The 19,675-nt window shown below is 51.8% G+C and overlaps 1 protein-coding gene across 3 annotated transcripts in view; it reads left to right on the top strand.

Moving 5' to 3' along the window:
• The window catches only part of PRKCA (protein kinase C alpha), a 285,603-nt gene that overhangs the window by 189,966 nt on the left and 75,962 nt on the right, over positions 1 to 19,675 (top strand). For all 3 annotated transcript variants that reach the window (XM_008149401.3, XM_028157335.2, XM_054708991.1), the window contains 2 exons: positions 14,585 to 14,696; positions 18,695 to 18,823. In XM_008149401.3, coding sequence (XP_008147623.1) covers positions 14,585 to 14,696; positions 18,695 to 18,823 — 241 coding nt within the window. The remainder of the gene's footprint in view (positions 1 to 14,584; positions 14,697 to 18,694; positions 18,824 to 19,675) is intronic.

The following is a 19,675-nucleotide window of genomic DNA, read 5'->3' as shown; positions in this document are numbered from 1 at the left end:
GCTGTCTCACTGCCAGCTGTCCACGGGAAGCAGACAGTTGTTTACCTGGAGAGGGACAATTTCCGCCGAACCTCTCTCCTAATTATTCCCTGCGTGTTTTGTAAGAGGAAATAGCTCCATCTCTCAGCTAACAAAATAGCCTTGAGGATTGGAGTGCATTTTATAGCATGGAGCGTCCAAAAATAACTCCGCTCTGAAGTTCCGGGATGAAGTTGTCCTCTGGCAATTAAGTAGAAATAAGTCGTTATCCGTTCATCAGCCCGCGTGGCGCTGGGCACTTCCAGTGGCTTAGTGCTGGCCTCTGCGTCTTCCACTCGGGCGTATGGACGCCTCATAGCCTGGCTCTGTAGAGAGGACTCGGCGGATCCCGAGTTCACCAAGAGAGAAGGCTTCCTACTGTGCCTGACGTGCTGGGTTAATGGATTTGTCCCAATCATTGACATCTTGGGGCCTTAGGCTTCAGAGACCCAATGGGGTCGACCCAAAGGAATGGTCTCGTATTTGTTTTTCACGACATGGCATTTTCTTGATGACAGTTTTGCAGTTCAGGTTATGTCTACATACATTTCTCTTTGAAGCGCGTCAAAATCATGATTTTATCCATTGAGGCATTTACATAAAAATTATTTCTCCAGCAAGGACCCACTGACCCCAATTTCCTCCCTTTCGTTATGTTTACCGACATACTCGGCTCTACATTTGCCGCTGCAAAGCCCAGTGTAATCAATTCAATGACACCACCGGTTGTGATCGCTTAGCATTCACGCAGGAGGATCATGGGCTCCATGTAGGAAACTGGTAGAAACCTTTTCCCATCTTCATCAGAACCAGATTTCTTTTCAAAGCCTTTGATCCTTGGGGTGAGGGTTAAGTGGAAACATTAAAAATAGATGCTTCGTTGAAGGAGCAGGATGCACTTTGCAGGACAAATACCCGTAACTGATCTGGTGTTTCTGTTGACGTGTTTTCTTAGAAAATGTCATGGAAACCTCAGGGAGCAGCAAGGATAAGAGCTGATACCCGCTCGGGCCGCATATAGCTTCCAGATGTGACCAGGAAAATTACATTTGAAGCAGTGTGCTTGGTTGTGTCAAAGTGACTTCTGATCCTCAGATGCGTGTGTAGTGGTAAACCTTAGCAGGGTTTTGCAACTAAATGCAAAGAGTCTACATTAAGAAGAGGGTCTTTAAAAAAAAAAAAAAAGAAGAAGAAAGAAACGGGTCTTACACACACACACACACACATACACACATACACACACACACACAGAGGTTTAATAACAATCGTCACAATTGTCTGCCTACGTACGACTTCTCGGGAATGGTGAGCTGCTCATAGTTAATTGCATGCACACGTGGCCATCTCCATCTGTAATCTAAGAAATGAAATTAATAATAACAGAGGAAAGCTGATTACAAACAGATGTGTTTACCACCAAACTGTTAGCCCAGCAGAACAGATCCCTGCCCCCCAAGACGGCTCACGTCTTTTCATCGGCGCTCAAGGACAGAATAGCCGTGTAACCAAATCGTTTCAATGTGAGTTGTAGTCCGACTTGACCCCCAGTGGTTGTCTTCCCGTAGGACCATGGTTTTCACATGAATGTGGGAAACTGACATCCCCAGGAGATGACGCGTCAGAGGGGCGTGTGTCAGGAGATTAGCTCCATAAACCGGAGAGGACTGGCCTTTCGCGGGAAACTTCATTGGTGAGAAAGTTGAACGCCACGACAAGAACCACGGGCTGTGTCGCCTGTCGCCCTTCTCTCCCATTTCCCGGAGGACACGCATGGAAGGGTTTCCTCTCTTGCCGTGCGGGGAGAGCATTGCCGCCTCGTTTCTTTGGTTAGAGACGGGGAAGCACTCCCCTTTCTCACCAGAAAACCTATGTCATCCCTCTTAGCCGTGTTAAGTTCACAACTGGAATCAGTTAAAATTTCCGGAATGTTCCTGAACAGGTAACAGTGTATCTAGCACTTGATTATTCCATCCTTAAATCTTGACCTTAGCTAGATGTTTTTATCCAGGTGAGCAGCCCAGCTTGCCCACTGGCGGCAGAGAGTCCCACACGCCCTCCCCGCCTGTCTCAGCCATCGTGGCCCTTTTCAGGAGGAGGAGGAGAAAGAAGGACCAAACACAGCCTCTCTGGGAAGAGACATTGCCCTACACAGCAGCCACTAGCCATCGGTGGCTGCTTAAACTTAAGGGACTTGAAAGTCAGTGAGAATGGAACGATTCTGCTCCTGCCCCATCGGGGTGACTCAGTGGTTGAGCGTCAACCTATGAACCAGGAGGTCCCGGCTCGATCCCAGTCAGGGCGTATGGCCGGGTTGTGGGCTCGATCTCCAGTGTGAGGCGTGCAGGAGGCAGCCAATCCATGATTCTTTTCATCATTGATGTTTTATTAGTATCTATCTCTCTCTCCCTCTCTCTCTCTCCCCCCCTTCCTCTCTGAAACTAACAAAAATATATTTTAAAAGGAAAGATTCAGCTCCTTAGTGGAAGTCACTATATTTCAAGTGCTCTGCATGTAGCTGGTGGTTCCTCTGTAAGACAACGCAGGTACGAGACAGTCCTGTCTTTGCCGAGGTCCCGTTGGACACTGGGGGAGGGGGGTGGGGGGGGAGCTGCCTCGTTAATTTCTCTGATGAGCAAACCTTTCATCTTTCAAAATCCACGAGAAAGTCTCGCAGGGTGTTTTCTGTCGCACACTCCCTTCCCTGTTGCCGTTTCCATCTGCATCCGCGAACAGAGGCCAATTAGACGGGTTTAGCTGTCAAGAGCTGTGGACTTGATAAAAGATCACAGAAAATGATCTTCCAGAAAGAACAGACTGTTTGAGCCGCACGCATCCTGGAGGCTGAGTCAGATTCCGGCCTGACTTAACTTCTTGGGAACAGGCTGTGTCAGGAAGAGGACCGAAGGCTCCAAAGCCGACATTCATCAGCACGGCAGTGGCCGCAGGAGCCCGCCCTGCCTGGTGGCGACAGCCTCTTAAGCCCTTTGACCCGCCGCCCTTGACCTCATCCGCTCCCCTCAGTAGGAATCCAGAGGTATCTGTTTTTCTGCCCCAGCTTGGACCTGTGGGCCGTAGTAGGAATGGAAACCTAGAGATGTTAAAGGCAAAAGATGCCCTTTCCATTCACTTCCACCTCGTGATAGGCTGCGTCTTTCTGTGTTACCATTTGTCCTGTCCTCAGAGGAAAATAGTCTTCTAAAAGAAGTAAGCTTGGGCATCTCTGGGTCAAGTTCATCCTGACACCAGAACGAGCCTCTGCCCAGCACATTGCTGAGTCTGCCCACCGTTCGTTCAATAGGGTCGGACCCATCCGTTGAGCTAAAAGGCGAGAGTTGAAGTCCTGGCTTTGCCACTTACCAGCTTCGGATCCTGCTTAGATCACTTCCTTTCCTGGGCCTCAGTGTCTTCGTTTTTCACCTCGGACTGTCCTCCTCGACTCTCCAGGGCCATTTCGCAAGGTAACGGGCAGGAATGCAGGCCCTTCGAGAGCTAAGCTGTGTCTCTGACCCCCTTGCCTGCACCAGAGCACCCTCAGGGAGGACGGGTGAGCAGGTAAACTGGAGCGTTTGCCAGCCCTGTGCATGCAGGCGGAGCCCCGGGGTGTGGAGCGGCCTTTGAACTCGTGATGGGGGCCCACGGGCTGCCATTTGTTTCGTTACACTTCCTCTTTTCTATTTTTCTTTTTTAAAACACATTTACTATTGATTTCAGAGAGAAAGGGAGAGGGAGAGAGATAGAAACATCAACGATGAGAATCTTTCATTGGCTGCCTCCTGCACGCCCCCTACTGGGGACCGAGCCTGCAAAACCCAGGCATGTGCCCTGATCAAACCTGGGACCCTTCAGTCCCCAGCCCGACGCTCTATCTACTGAGCCAAACCGGCTAGGGCCCTCTTTTCTTTTAAATGTTGACTTTTCTAAGGTTAAGCCAGTTACTAGAGGGGAGAAAAAAACTGTTGTTTTCTAGAATACTAGCCATCACATTGTTCCTGCGTCCTCAGACATAAAGGACAGCCCTTAGAGGTATGTGCACAAATGCAGCTTAATGGCAGCCCCTCTGCAGAGAGGACAGATAAGCACAGAGGATGAAACCCTCGGGCAGGACGGGCAGCTCTGAATTTCTGCCCTAATTGTGGCACAACTGTTTGCTTCAAGTAGAAACATGAGCATGTCCTGAGTGATATTTTCGTTAGGTATTTGTTTTGCTTTTTAAAAAAAATAAAACAGCCCTAACCGGTGTGGCTCAGTGGATAGAGCATCGGCCTGCGGACTGAAGGGTCCCAGGTTCGATTCCGGTCAAAGGCATGTACCTTTGTTGCGGGCACATCCCCAGTAGGGAGTGTGCAGGAGGCAGCTGATTGATGTTTCTCTCTCATCAATGTTTCTAACTCTCTATCCTTCTCCCTTCCTCTCTCTAAAAAATCAATGAAATATATTTAGAAAAAATAAAACAGTAAAACAAATTTCCAATGTGCATAGTATGCTTCTGCCACCCTAAGGCCCAACTTCCGTGTTTTACAAGCGCTGTGCACATAGAACCCAGTCTGCGGTGAAGGATTGGAGGTGTCGGACGCGGTTGGGAGGGACGGAGAGCTGAACAAGTGCTGTTTCTGTCATCCTTCAGGTTGAGCTCCGGGAGGCATTGCTGAGGATGCATTTAAAGTCACGGTTGGAGGAAAGCGCATTAGCGTTGCCTCCTATTGTTTAGGGAGAGAGGCAGGGAGAGGCGTGCGTGTGCCGGGCACCTGTGGGTGCTCTAGGCCCTCCAGCACCCAGAAGCCCAACGCAGAGCTGCTTGGTGAAGACTGCGGAAGCAAAATGCAGAGTGTGCACAACAGGCAGGTAGGAGAGGACGGTTCGGTTGCACCTGTGACCGTGCTTTGCATAATGGAAGGCCAAGTCCCATCGACACACCCAGTCCCATCGACACACCCGAGCCCAGTGCATCAGTGTGGGACTAAGCACCAGAGACAACAGCGGGCGAAAATAATGGGTTTTTTAAATACAGGAGAGATGTTCTGCTGCCGTACGGGTTCAGCCCAGCCATCCTTCACTGACAAATGAAGCTTCGCTGCTTCCCAGCTCCCCATCCTAGCAAAGAAACGAAAAGCTATCAAGAGGGAGAACTGTCAGTTCTTGAGGACGGAGGAGGGAAGGCAGTGTCAGGCATCATTTTGGGGAGGCTCTCGGCAGGCGCGGAGCGCACAGGAGCAGCCAAACTCCAAGCAGATGCCTGCACCTGACAAAAACCAAGTCCGAACCAAGAGTTAAAAGGCACCGTTTAGCCAAGATAGAAAACTGGTTACTCATACGCTTCTCCCGAACAACCAGACGGCCTTGATCAAAACCAGACCCCTGGCTTCTCATGGACGGGGAGCTTTTAAATTGAGTCTTTTCTGTTTATCTCCGTGGCCCGAATCGTCACTTCTGGCCTTTATCCTGAGAGCTGGTGAGACCCTTGCGCCCTGGGGGCTCACGGACAGTTGGGTAGCGTTGCCTGTACTAGTGAGATTGGAAATAACCTCGATGCTCGGGAACAGGGGATCAGTTAAATCAACAGGGTGCATCCTTTTGGTGAAATATCACACAGTAAAATGGGGTACTGCCTTATAGTTAACAACACGCAAAGGTGTTTAAGATGAGCTGTTAGGTTGTTTTTTTAAGAAAAAAACTAGCGAGCCAGTGTATTTAGGATGATTCCTAAGAAAACACACATGACACACGTGCTCATATCGTGCTTGAATGAAACATAACCAAAACATTTATATATAAATATATATATATATATATCATTTTCCTTTCTGCTTCACTATATCCTGTTACAACAAATGTGATCATATCTGCATACATGAACATGTGAATAAACAATTGAAAATAACAAGTGGGCCGAAACCGGTTTGGCTCAGTGGATAGAGCGTCGGCCTGCGGACTCAAGGGTCCCAGGTTCAATTCCGGTCAAGGGCATGTACCTTGGTTGCGGGCACATCCCCAGTGGTGGGTGTGCAGGAGGCAGCTGATCGATGTTTCTCTCTCATCGATGTTTCTAACTCTCTATCCCTCTCTCTTCCTCTCTGTAAAAAAATCAATAAAATATTTTTTTTTAAAAAGTGGGTGATTAATATTTTGCCATAGGCTGCACGTTTTTAAAAATAAAGCATGAGGTTATAGTTGCAAAGATCCTTGGATGTCAGGAAGTAAGTATCTCTTAACGTAGCCACGGGAAGGCGCTATCTGTGAGAGATTGATTGGGAGTGAGGAGTGGCCTGCAGGAAGAATCAGGCACCTGGAGAGAGAACCTGGGCCCTTTGGACTTTGATTCAAGAAAGAGACAGGCATCACCTTCGGCCGCCTCTGTTGGGTCTAATCAGTTGAACAAATACCAGCTGCTGGGCAGTCTCCCAGCCTTCTTGCAAATAATGATAGGCTTTTCCAATCCGTGACAAAAACGAGGGCAGCATCTTGGGCCTGTTATCCACCTGCAGCAAATGGGAGGCTTCAGAACATGTGCCACACCATCTCCTCACGCCAGGCCAGGCTCCTCACAGGAGCAACAGCCCGGTTCTGTCTTCACTCAGTCCAACAAAGCTGATAGGATCTCGGATGCTCTCGAATAAATGTGTCTCCATTTATCCCTGATTTGTTCTTAGGTCGTCACATAAACTTGGCCCTGGGTGTTCTTTTCAGGAAACAACTTTGTTCAGGACTGGCAGGGGATTACATAAGGACGATGCTTCTTGTATTCCTGTTTTATTTTCCTTCCAAACCATGGCCCTGGAGCTAACCAGGTCTTTAATGAGCAAAAACCTGATTTGTGCTAAAATAAATTGCCATGAAACTTTATCTAATGGACATACCATCTGGTATACCGTAGGTGTACAACGAATCATTTTTATATGTTTTTACTGATTTCAGAGAGGAAGGGAGCGAGAGGTAGAAACATCAACGATGAAAAGAGAATCATTGATCGGCTGCCTCCTGCACACCCCACCCTGGGGATCAAGCCCGCAACCCCGGGCATGTGCCCTGACTGGGAATCGAACCGTGACCTCCTAGTTCATTGGTCAATGCTCAACCAACTGAGCCATGCTGGCCAGGCATGAGTCATTTTTAAGATGAAATGAAGAAATTGGCTAGCTAACTAGGAAACGGTAGGCTTTGTGGTTTGAATATTTGCACATTTTAAACATCTTATTTTAACATCAGAATTTCAGACAAAATCATCAAAGATTCTTTTGTAATTGACGAGACAGTGACATGTGTCATACTTCTGTCTGGAAGCGGCAACAACATAAATTCTTTTTACAAGTAGGGAGATGTAGCTTTTTCACGATAGAGCTTTTAATTAAGATTGCAGCTTTATGGATGGCTGGTGGTACCAATATCTGCACAGTGATCTCAGCATATTGCTAGAGAAGCTATCGGCAAAGCCATTTATCGCCAGATATAGCAGTTGTGCCCCAATTTCCCTAACATATTGGGGTATCCCTCTAATGGCATCTCATGAACCAATTGAAATATAACCACATATGATCAGGTGGGAGTTGTGGTAGTTTAGATTACATAGATGTGTATGAATTCTTTTTTTTTTAACTTAAACCTTTTCAGGTACTATTTAAAGGCTCCTCTCTCTGCCATCTCCACAGCCAGTCTGTCCCCACAGTTCCCCGGAGGCATGTCACTTATATATCTGTCCTGCTATGTTACCATTCTGTGTCTGGCGGTTATATTTAATCCTGTTTTTATATAAGTGACATTATATTTTCTGTTTCATCCTCTGGCTTCCTCTTTCCATGAGACACTATGTCTTGGAGATCTGTCCATGTTGCTACAGGAACATGTTGAGCTCATTAGATTTAGCTGCTACATAGTATCGCTTAGTATAAATTTGTTACAGTTTATTTAGCTTTGCCTTGCTGGTAGAGGTTTATATAGAATGTTATTCCAAGCGTTTGTCGACATAAGGATTAAAGCATCTTGCACAGCTTGGCAGAGGACCTATAAGAATCCTTCTACTAGCAAAGTCTGATTAGACAAGTTAGTCCAACTGTGAAGGTGGGTGTTAATCATGAGAATAAAATAGGGTTACATTAAGAGCGGAAATTAGCTGTCACCAGACACGGAAGTTCCTTAGTTCTTTCTCAGAACAGGCAACGTGCAATGAGACCAGTGTCATCAAAGGCAAAGTGCCCTCCCCGAGCCCCAACGGTCAGCCGGGCTGATTCGGTAGCCCGACGGGGGCTGTGGGCGCCTGGCTCCGTGCAGGCCATCCAATGTAATAATTATAATGGTACCCAGGTCACATCAAATCACCCTGGTCATGTGATCTGGTTTGGGAAATAGTCTCACATTAACAAAAATTTTTAAGTAGGAATTAAAAAAAAAGCATAGAGTTAAAAAAAAAACACATACAAACCTGCTTCCCACGAAATTGAAGATCACAGAGACGCTGCCAGATTCCGCTGAGAGCAATGTTTTTTTGGTGTCGCTTGTGTAGTCAGCATGTGGGTGACATTTAGACCCAGGCTTGGTTTACAAGCATGATTCATGAGAACACATCAGATGGCGAACGTGGGGGCAATTTCCCTTGGTGTTCAGACGGAGCCGCTTGAAGGAGCCACAGAGCTCTGGGCGATGGCGGAAGTCGCACCGCAGAGGGCATCACCCCGTTAAAAACAGACTTGTCCAGAAACTCAAAATCTGAGCTCCAGCCCTCAATGGCAGCCGTTGGGGTCCTTTCAGAGAAACATGTGGAGGGGAGGGGGCTGGGGGGGGTGTTAAAGGGGGCCTAATATATGAAGATGGAAGATGATTTGATTTTGGGTGGTGGGCACATGGTATAACATACAGATCTTGTATCATAGAAATCTACACCTGAAAACTATATGATATGTGATAAAAAAAAAAAAAAAAGACCCTAGGAAATGTAAGACCCAAACAGCATCCGCATTGGGTGCCGCGTAGGTCTGTGGGCTTATTTTGAACACACTACACCACGATGGTGAGGAGGTGGTGTTGCTGACGAGGGAAGACCCAGCGAGTCCCGAGAGAAATGTTTCTGAAGCCCCTGCTTAGAAGCAGACTCACGGGTGCTTGCCGTAGAACTTGAAATGTTCGTTATTTCCCCCCCTAAAAGGTCTAGATCCAGGTTGTGAGTTAGCCTTCCTTCGCGCCTAAGAAAATTGGCTTGGTCGAAAATCTCTCTTTTCTCCCCCGACCATGTGCGTGACAGAGCCGCCGAGCCGAGTGTTCTCCCTTTCACGGCGCTGTCATGGCAGGCTTGTGGCCTGTGACAGCAGGTTCCTGCTCCCCGTAATGAGGGGCTGCCAGTGCCCGGGACGGACGGAGGAGGGTTTGCCTGCATCGCGCCAAACGGGGAAATGTTGCTAACTTGGCATGGGTCAAGGCTGGGGGTGTGTGCCAGCCATTTCTGTATGGCCTTGGGGGCGGCCAAGCGTAGCTTATACGTGCTGTAACTTCCCCCAGAGCCTTTAGTGAACAGGGACAGAGGATGCTGTTAAAGATGTAGTCGTTCCTTGCATGTACTGAAGGTCCAGCATGTGTGAGACCATGATGGGGTGGGGGGGGGGGGGTTAAGACAGATTTCTGCATCCTGGGGCTTTGCAGTCCCAGAGGAACCTGCTGTGATTCTTTTCCCTTTTTGCTTTGCTTTCCAGGAAGCTCGGATGGAGATCAACTTAATGCTTAAAACTTCATTGTCAGCCTTGGTTCTGGTCCAGTTGCGCATTCAGCCACGTGCTTTTTAGATGGCGGTGTCTGTCCCCCAGATGTGTGTGTGTGTGTGTGTGTGTGTGCACGTGTGCATGCATGTGTGCATGTGTACGTGTGCGTGTGTGCTCTGCGAGGTGAGAGGAAAGAGGAGCGTTGGCTCTGCTGCAGGCCTCTGGGCAGGCGTCCTGAGAGGAGGAAGCGGCCTTCACTGTTGCCTTTCTGCGTGTTTCAGCAGGTGGGGTCAGGCGTCCGTTGGTTATAGCAGGTAGAGGGAGCAGCCACGGCAGGATGAGAGAAGCCTGGGTGCTGCCCGGGGACCGCGCAGGTGAAGGATGGAGGTCAAGGGTTATGATGCAGGAAGGCGTTCGAAGGCCCCATCCATCCAACACGGCTTCTCACAACCTGAGGAACAGGGAGACGTGTCCTCCTCCGGTTCCTGGGACTCAGCACCTCTCCATCCGCCTCCCTGGCCCGCCGGGGCCTCCTGTCACAAAGCCCATTTGGAGCCCGTGGGGCCGGCTCCTGCCGTCATGTCCTGGAGGCGCCTGTTCCTCCATCCCTGGAGCTGACCCCCTTTCCCGGCCCCGGGCCCCAGGGGCTCCTTGTATGCGCCCTCAGGCAGCCGGTGCCTCAAGATGGTTTTTGTTTTGAAAAACTGATCAGAGAATTTTGGAAAGAGTATGTGTTTCCTTGATGTAGAGGAAAGCATTCTGCTTCTACCTTTCTAACAGATGTCTAGACTCACCCTCCCATGACCCCTTCACGTGAGATCCGGGGGCTGTGCATTGATGAGTCAGTGACACGTACCCAGCAAATAGCCCTGTATCCCCCACGCAGGGAATAGTGCGTTTCATTCACAAGCCGCTTAATGGAAGTGCAGGCACCGGCGTGACGCCGGAAGGAGCCGGCGAAACCCTGCCGCCTGCCGTTTAGGTAACGGAAGGGCGTCGGTGTGGTGCGCTGGTCTCGCCGCGTGCTGTGGTTGCGTAACGTGTTCCACTGCGGGAGGCTGGCTGCGGGAGTGTACGGGAACATCCATACTATTTTTGCACATTCTTCCGAGTCTTAAATTATTCCAAAACAAAAGTAAGTTTGTTGTTTTCTTTTTTGAAAGCAAGACAGAATCCGCGAGATGAGCGCGTGTAGATTTCAAGCTCTAGTGCAGCGGCGGCCTCCCTCCGGGCCCTCGCCCCTCGCATCCTCCGAGGCCCTGGCACTCCCGCCCACGTAGGGGTTGCCCCAGATCGCCGGCACTGAGAGACCACGTTAGGGAGGCTCACCCTCCCAACACCTGTGGTTGCAGGCGGGGGGATCGGGGCCCACAGAAGTAACGCGCAGCGCTCCTATGTGATTCTTGATGAGAGCCTGGGGAGGGTTCAGTGCCGCTGCTCTCTGTAAATCCCATAAGTCACAGTGTAGACTGGCTGCGATCCGGGAGGCAGGAAGCGAGGCTCTGTGTCCCTGCAGCCTCTTTCTGGTGTGTGGGAGATGCCCTCATCCTACTGTCGATCCGTGCACAGCCGGCCGGGTTGGCAGGAATTTACCCCTCCGTGTAGGCGTTTGCCACGGAAGTCTCGTCCAGCAGAGGCAGGGACCCGGGACCCGGGACCTGGAGGAAGTCCCCTGGCTGCTTGCCACCTTGGCGTCCACTCCGACCCCCAGGAGGCCTGGGCTATTAGCTTCCTCTCCCTTCCTCCCCAGGCCCAGGTCACTGAAGTGAGGGAGGCCTGGCACCTCGCTCACTTCCGAGGAAAATAATAACCTCCTCTCGTATTTGCTTACGGATTTCCAGGTTGCAAAAGCCCTGAGGTGTTCCCTAAGCTCCGCCTCGCTCCAAGCGCTCCCCTGGGCAGGCTGGCTTTTTCCTGCTTTATTCACAAGGGGTATGACCTCTCCGAGGTCATTCACTGGGTTTGTGTCGAGGCGGTAGCTGCAGAAAACATGTCAGCGGATGAGCATGCCTGGGTGCGAGTGAAAGTTTATTCACAAAGCAGGTGGTGGTCTCATTTCCAAAAAAAAAAAACACAAAAAAAATGGTGGTGTGAATGCAATGGTTGGCTTAAAAGATGTTCAGACCAGAGCCTCATTCTGGGTGGATTTCTGAAAGCCCTCGGGTGGGAATCGGTGTCACAGGCACAGATGTGGCCAAACCCGATCTCTGACATGCACTGGCCACGCGGCCCTGAAGGTCGCCGTCACCTCTGTTGGATGGGGGTAGTAAGTGAACCGCGAAAACCCGGGAGAAACGCTGACGTTTATCAAGGCGGGTGGTGCTTGCAGCAGTGTTTGATTTACTGCTCTTTGTGTTGTTCTGCACGATTGCAGTACTCCAGAACTTCAGAATTTGTCGTTAAAAAGGGATCATAATAACTCAGTGGCGTGTATGTGGCTTAGATTCTAGGTTCCCAAATCAGCCAAATGGTCAGCTATCTTAGCAAGTCAAAATCACCTCTGGGATTCCCTCAGCTCCCCGGCACCGAGGCTCACTTAGCAAGTCAGAAGCCAAGCATGTCTTTGTGTCTCTTTGCATTTAAGGAGCCTGGACTCAGGGCTAGCTCCATGTCTGAGACGGAGCTCTCGATCTCCTCTCCTTCCCCTGCCCGCCCTCCCCCCGTCTTTACAGCTGCTCTGGACACAGAGTGGGATTCAGGAGGAGGACCATAATGAGGAAAGGCCCTGAGGGGGACACGTGGAGCACAAAATGGTTTTATAGTCCAGATAGGATAGAAAGCCCTTTTAGCTTGACCTTCTGCTTTTATATATTAACTAGAGGCCCGGTGCATGAATTCGTGCACTGGGGTTGGGGGGCGGGGGGACTGCGGGAGGTTGGCTGCTGGCTCTAAGGAGGCTGCCACTCACCCCTGGTTCCCCATCCCAGCCTGGGGCTCAAAGGCCCCAGCAGGGTCGGGAGAGGAGGCGACAGTTGCCAGGCTGGGCGTGGAAGGAACGGACGCCAGATGCCTATGGCACTGTCAGCGCCCCACCACCGTGTGGTTCCCTGCCTCCCACCCTCCTCCTCCTCTCACCGCAACACCGCCACCAGGGCAGGCAGGTGTCCCCAGGGAAGGGAGAGGACGGGAATGAGACAAACCCTTGTGTCGAGGGCTGACTTTCAATAGCTCACAGCAAGGGAGCTGCTCTGCTACGTACAAAACCCCGACCCAGAAGCAGGTCGTCCACGAATGGTTTAGCACCAGGGGCTGGTGGGGGCCGGCCAGCCAGAGGGAGGGACCGTGGGCGGTTGGCTGTGGGAGCGCACTGACCACCAGGGGGCAGCTCCTGCATTGAGCATCTGCCCCCTGTTGGTCAGTGCACTTCATAGCAACTTGTCGACGGATCATTTCGGTCATAACGGTCGCTTAGGCTTTTATATATAGACTAGAGGCCCGGTGCACGAAATTCGTGCACAGGGTGCAGGTTGGGGGAGGGGTGTCTTTCAGCCCAACCTGCACCCTCTCCAATCTGGGACCCCTTGGGGGATGTCTGACTCCATGGGATCGGGCCTAAACAGGCAGTCAGACATCCCTTTCACAATCTAGGACTGCTGGTTCCCAACTACTCGCCTGCTTGCCTTCCTGATTGCTCCTAACCGCTCTGCCTGCCAGCCTGATCATCCCCTAACCACTCCCCTGCCAGCCAGATCGATGCCTAACTGCCCTCCCCTGACACCCCGGTCACCCCCAAATGCCCTCCCTTGCATATTCCCTCTTTATTAGATAGGGTTTTTTCTTTAGCATATTGGACAGTCCTGACTGGTTTGGCTCAGTGGATGGAGCACTGTCCTGCAGATTCAAGGGTCCTAGGTTCGATTCTGGTCAAGGGCATGTACCTTGGTTGGGGGCACATACCCAGTCGGGAGTTTGCAGGAGGCAGTTGACCGATGTTTCTTTCTCATAGATGTTTCTAGCTCTCTATCCCTTTCCCTTCCTCTCTGTAAAAAATCAATAAAATATATATTATAAAAAAAGAAACATTTAAGATTCCTCCATATCTGCCTGGCTGGTGTGACTCAATGGTTGAGACTCCAGGCTGCCACTGCTGGAGGGGTTCTGGCCCTGGCCAGGCTGAGACCCCAGCCCAAGGCTGCCGCCTCAGCCCACCCAGATGACACCCCATCTCAGCCTGGCTGTGGATAGCCCGGTGGGTGCCTTCCCTGGCCTGAAGATCGCACATTGGGGGTGCACTGCTCTGCTGGCCTGACACCCCAGCCCCAAGCCCCACAGCCCACTTCGCCCCGGATCGCGCACGGCTTGGGGGGTGGGTCGCTGCCGACCTGACACCCCGGCCAAAAGCCCCGCGGCCTGCTTTGCCCCGGATCACGCTCGGCTCGGGGGCGGGTCACTGCCAGCCTGACACCCCGGCCAAAAGCCCCGCGGCCCACTTTGCCCGCGATCACACGCGGCTCGGAGGCGACCAGCCGGACACCCCGGACTGCCGCCACTGGGCAGGAATTGCTGTGTGTGGGGTGGGCGCCTCCCAGCTAGACACCCTGGACTGCCACTGCTGGGCAGACTTAGGGACTCCGCTGGGGCTCGGGGCTAAGAGGACTGGGTGCCACCATCTTGAGGCCATGGGTGCCGCCATTTTGTCGTGGAGTGATGGTTAATTTGCATATTACCCTTTTATTAGATAGGATGCAATGCCCCTCATGGTTTTGCCCACCTGAGCACTTTACTAAGACGGACTTCTTTGGGCCTCATCCCAGTCTGGTTCCATTTGGAACCTCGTCATGGGAATGGGGAGTGGGGGGGCGGGGGGAGGAAGGGGCCTTGGCTCTTAGCCCACAAATGTGCCCTTTTGTGACCGAAATGAGCAACTTTGCTGCTTCTCCCCGCAGGACCCCCGGAGCAAGCACAAGTTCAAAATCCACACCTACGGGAGCCCCACCTTCTGTGACCACTGCGGGTCGCTGCTGTACGGGCTCATCCACCAGGGGATGAAATGCGACAGTAAGTACCTTCTCCTTCCCAGCCCAGGGCCCGGCTCCGAGCCTGTGCCAGGGTTCCCTGAGCGCATCGGGTGCAGTAGCGTTTCAGCTCCAGCTCATTGAGAAGGAGAACTCATTCCGATATATACCAGGCCAATAAAGTGTAGGATTTGTCCCCAGCCAACCTTCTGGTTTATTAAACTACGTAACTGCCTTATTATGGACCCCAGAAAGCACCCAGTTTCTCCACGCCGTTGGTGCTGTCGCAGTTTTTGGGGTAGAAATCTTCAGTCCCTGTGGAATGCAGGCACGTCAAACCCCGAAGCACATGCACGCCTTCGTCAACGACGCCGCACCTCCACGCTCCACGCTCCACATTTGGTTCGGCTTCGGGATAAGCTAAGGAGCAATCACGGTCACTATCTCTAATGAGTGGGCGGGTGTGGAAAAATCCAGTAGGTTCTCCTTACACGGAAACCACAGTGAAAATAAGAGGCAGGATGGCCATTCACTGGTGCTGCATGGCCCTGGGCAGCTCAAACTCCTACCCGTCCAATTAGGATGAAATCGCAACAGACCATGGGTGGGGGCAGCTGCCCAGCTCCGTGCTCCTGGTCTGTTCCGTGTGCATCTCCATCGACTGCCAGGGGGGGAAGAACCACTATGGGAACTCTTGGCTTTGACAATCCCTATGTGTTGGGATGCATTTCCCAGACTATGTATTGACTTGGATAAAAGTGTGCACTTTGAGGACACGAAAGGTAATGACTGAGCCTGTTTTCCTAGTAGACAAGAAAGCGTCATGGGAATACCAGCACCTGGCCATTCATTAATGACTGCGATTGCGGCAGAAGCTCTATATGTGTATCCTAAGTGGAGCAAACACGGCCCATAAAAATAAAGACACGTGAACTTCACAGAGTAGATGGGTAGTTTCTCAGAACGCAGGGTGATCCCTTTCGGCAAGCTGTGGGAAAAAAATTTTAAATCATATTCGTTTTTTTTTTCTTTTCTTTTTTTTTTAAATATATTTTTACTAGAGGCCCAGGGCACGAATTCATTTACCAGTGGGGTCCCTCGGCCTGGCCTGCGGGATTGGGCTGAAACCTGCTCTCCGACATCCCTTGAAAGGTTCCAGATTGCGAGAGGGTGCAGGCCAGGCCGAGGGACTCCATCGGTGCAGGGGAGGGATGCGGAAAGTTGGCCAGCTGGGGAGGGACCACAGGAGGGCTCCAGGGTGTGTCTGGCCATCTCACTCAGTCCCGATGGACCAGACCCCAGCAGCAAGCTAACCTACCAGTCAGAGCGTCTGCCCTCTGGTGGTCAGTGTATGTCACAGTGAGCGGTTGAGCAGCCTTAGCATATCATTAGCATAATACGCTTTGATTGGTTGAACCGACTACCAGACACTTAGCATATTAGGCTTTTATTATATAGGATTGATTTCAGAGAGGAAGGGAGAGGGAGAAAGTGATAGAAACATCAATGATGAGAGAGAATCATTGATTGGCTGCCTCCTGCACACGCCCCGTACTGGGCATGTGCCCTGACCAGGAATCAAACTGTGACCTCCTGGTTCATAGGTTGTCACTCAACTGCTGAGCCACACCATCGGGGCCAAGCTGTGGAATTTAATAGCCTCACGTAACCCAGGGATCCCAAAGACATGGTTTTCAGGGGCTCTGCAGGTGCACATTGGAAGTGCATTTGCAAGGATACTTGTAACTGTGCTTTCAACATTGGGACAAAAAGGAGCACTTGAATGTGTGACACACTCAGCCTTGAGGCTGGCGCGGGAGCCCGGATGTTGCCCAGCGTCACTCACTAAGAAGAACGAGTAGCCAGGTGTCTCCCGCTGCACTGAAGAGTCCCCTGGCCTGGGAAGCGGGGAGCTGAACAACGTTGCCGCTGGTGCACACCCTTCGGCAGGAGCCGGGGCTCTGGTCCTGCGTCACTGTAACAAGGAGCATCCGCAAACAAGTTCTGGAGGCTGAGCTGGGACTTCGCCCAGCATCCCTCACAGCTGGTTTCAAAATGTGTTTGGATCTGAGGGCTCTGCTGGTTGTCCATGAATGTCTTAATAATAAGTAAATGGCATAAATTTGAATTTATTACATGCTAATAAAGTAATACTCATCTGGTTTACCTATTAGGATTCCGCTTAAGTCTTCATTGGAAAATGGGTTCTGTTATTTAAAACTATATATCTCTGAAAACGAGTGTTTTTTTAAAAATATTTATTTTTATTGATTTCAGAGAGAAAGGGAGAGGGAGAGAGAGATAAAAACATCAATGATGAGAGAGAATTATTGAACGGCTGCCTCCTGCACGCCCCACACTGGGGACCAAGCCCATAACCTGGGTATGTGCCCTGACCGGGAATCGAACTGTGACCTCCTGGTTCATAGGTCAGTGCTCAACCGCCGAGCCACACTGGCTGGGCTGAAAACCAGTGCTTTTTGTCTTGTTTTGTGCTAAACTCCTTTCCTTGGAGTCCTGAGGCCTCTGGGGTGGCTGCCCGTGCTCCTTCCGGGAGGGGGTGGGTGCCAGGACCCAACCCCTCCCTTACCTTCTGCAGCGGAGAGCCCTCTGCCTGCCTGCACGTTGTAGGGTCCTAATCCTGTGGTGGGAAGAAGCTTATCAGCCGCCTGTCTGGGCCAGCCTCTCAGTTTGCAGAGTAAGAAATGGAATCGGAGAGAGCAGATAAGCTTCCCAAGATACAAAAGCCGCTAATGGGAGCAGCCACGACAGGAACAGGGCCCGGCGCGCCTTCACCTCCCTCGCCCTCCCCGTTGTCCGGATCCTTCGCCGAGGCTGTGGCCTTGGTTTCCTTTACATTTCAAATGCTTCTCAGGCCCTTGGAGGTAATTTCAAGAGTCTGTATCTTTCCTAACCCAAAGTGCAGGGCTTTGAGCAGTTCACGTTGGAAATGGAAGAATCCACGTTCGTGAATCAGCCCATTGTTCTTTGTTCCCGCGCCCATCACCCTGCCTTCCGGGTTCCATCCCAGCACACAGACATCCTTCGCCATGCTCTTTGCACCTGAGTGCACCCGGCTGAAATTCAACCCTCACAACGAAATGGCATGAAGGCTGGGCCTTGCAGGTCACAGAAGAGCTTCGTGGCACCCCCTCGGGGACCGGAGCCCGGGGGTGCAGGGCCCCCCGCGCCGCAGCCCCCCCCCCCCCCCCCCCCCCCCCCCCGTGGAGCCTCGTGCTCGTGCTCCGCACAGGGCTCTTCGCAGGGCGTCTCTGGTTCGCTGCAGCGACTAGTCTTTTTTTCATCCTCCCCCGTCTCGCCCACGTAATGTCAGCCGGGAAGGAATGGCATCTCATGCCAGGCGTGTATTTGTTGTACTTGCAATAATATTTAAATATTTGAAGTCAGGTTTAAAATATCAAATACAAGATCTTTAAACACACACACACACACACACACACACACACACACACACACACTACACCAAAAGCAATGTATTTTAGCCTTCTTGAAAATACAGTTTTCTCCGGGAAAGGAAAATGTTATGAATTTCCTTGACTCAACCCACAGGTTCTCATGCTTTCTAAGTGGTGAGCTAGGAAGGCATAAGCAATGCCCTGGCAGAAAGTGGCCTCTGATTAAAATGTGCGCGTTCTTTGCCTCTGTGACCATCGCGTGTGGACCCGTCTGTGCACGCAGGCGTTGGCCTGTGCGTGCTGTGCACCGTTACATGTCTGAAGCGGTCACAGAAGACCAGGCAGGGGGGCTTGCTTCAGTTACGACTGAACCGACAGGGTGTGGATATTTAGAGGATGTTGTGGTGCACAGGAAGTCTGTGCCGTGAGGGCCATCTGCTCCCAGCTCTCCCTGTGACCAACAACACTGTAACAGAGTATCCATGTCACCAACAACACTACAACAGAGTATCGCGTTAGAGGGTGGCTCGCTTTCACTTGCGCTCCTCCAACCAAAACACCGGGCAAGGGATGGTTTGGGTCCATCTGCCCAGCCTCACTCACCCTCCGCTTTCTCGATCCGCAGCCTGCGATATGAACGTGCACAAGCAGTGCGTGATCAACGTGCCCAGCCTCTGTGGGATGGACCACACGGAGAAGAGGGGCCGGATCTACCTGAAGGCGGAGGTCACCGACGAAAAGCTCCACGTCACGGGTAAGGCCTGCTCCTGGAGGTGGCAGCGGCGCGGCTTCCCGGCAGGCGTTCGGACGCAGGCCAGGGTGACACCGAGGCAGGGCCGGACACCTGGGCTTGTCGTGGCCTCGAGCTGGTCCCACTCAGAGCCACGGGTCCCCATCAGCGCATCTCCTAGGAGACCGCTCTGTCCGCGGATTCGAAATGCTCAGTGTCATTCAAAGTCGTAACTGCCCTGTGGATGGGGTACTCTGACAGCGTGGCCAGTGTAGTATCCCCTGGCGACAGGGGGATGGGGAGGGCGATCAAGCAGAACGCAGTGAGTGAGAAGAACTAGGGCAAGGGGAGGTGTCAGGCTGTGATGACCTGGTAAGCCCATCTTGGTGACAGTAACGACGGCAGCCACAGAGCGTTATGCTTCCCCTGTGTTAGGCCTCGTGCTGAGAACTCCGCGTGGATTAATGTATTTAGTCCCCGTGACTACCTGGTTAGGAGCCTCGTTTTCCAGAAAGGGAAACGGAGGCACAAAGAGGTCAGTCACTTGCTATGTCACAGAAGAAGGAAGGAGCCAGGCTGGGAACCAAGGCCTTTGGACTCCACGCCCTGTGCTTCTTAGGGTCCCATCACGTGCACCTCCTACAAACGGCCCGGCCTTGGGGCTGCAGTCTCGTCCACGGGCCAGGACGCTCCCTCCTGGGGCTGAGACTGGGGGGGTTCCCCGGCAGCCTGGCTTTGCCTCCGATTGGCCCCCACGTCCACTTTGGGAAAATCCGCACACTCGATTGAGTTACCCCGGGGTCTTGCTGGCCCAGGACTGGTCCGTGGTCCTCAGATACCTGCTGTACCTGCCACGCGCCACTCACATTGACTTGG

This window comes from Eptesicus fuscus, chromosome 20 (genome assembly GCF_027574615.1).
Source record: "Eptesicus fuscus isolate TK198812 chromosome 20, DD_ASM_mEF_20220401, whole genome shotgun sequence".
Taxonomy (NCBI): Eukaryota; Metazoa; Chordata; class Mammalia; order Chiroptera; family Vespertilionidae; genus Eptesicus; species Eptesicus fuscus.
The sequence above is the reverse complement of the archived record's forward strand: the minus strand, read 5'-3'. Positions and strand labels throughout refer to the sequence as shown.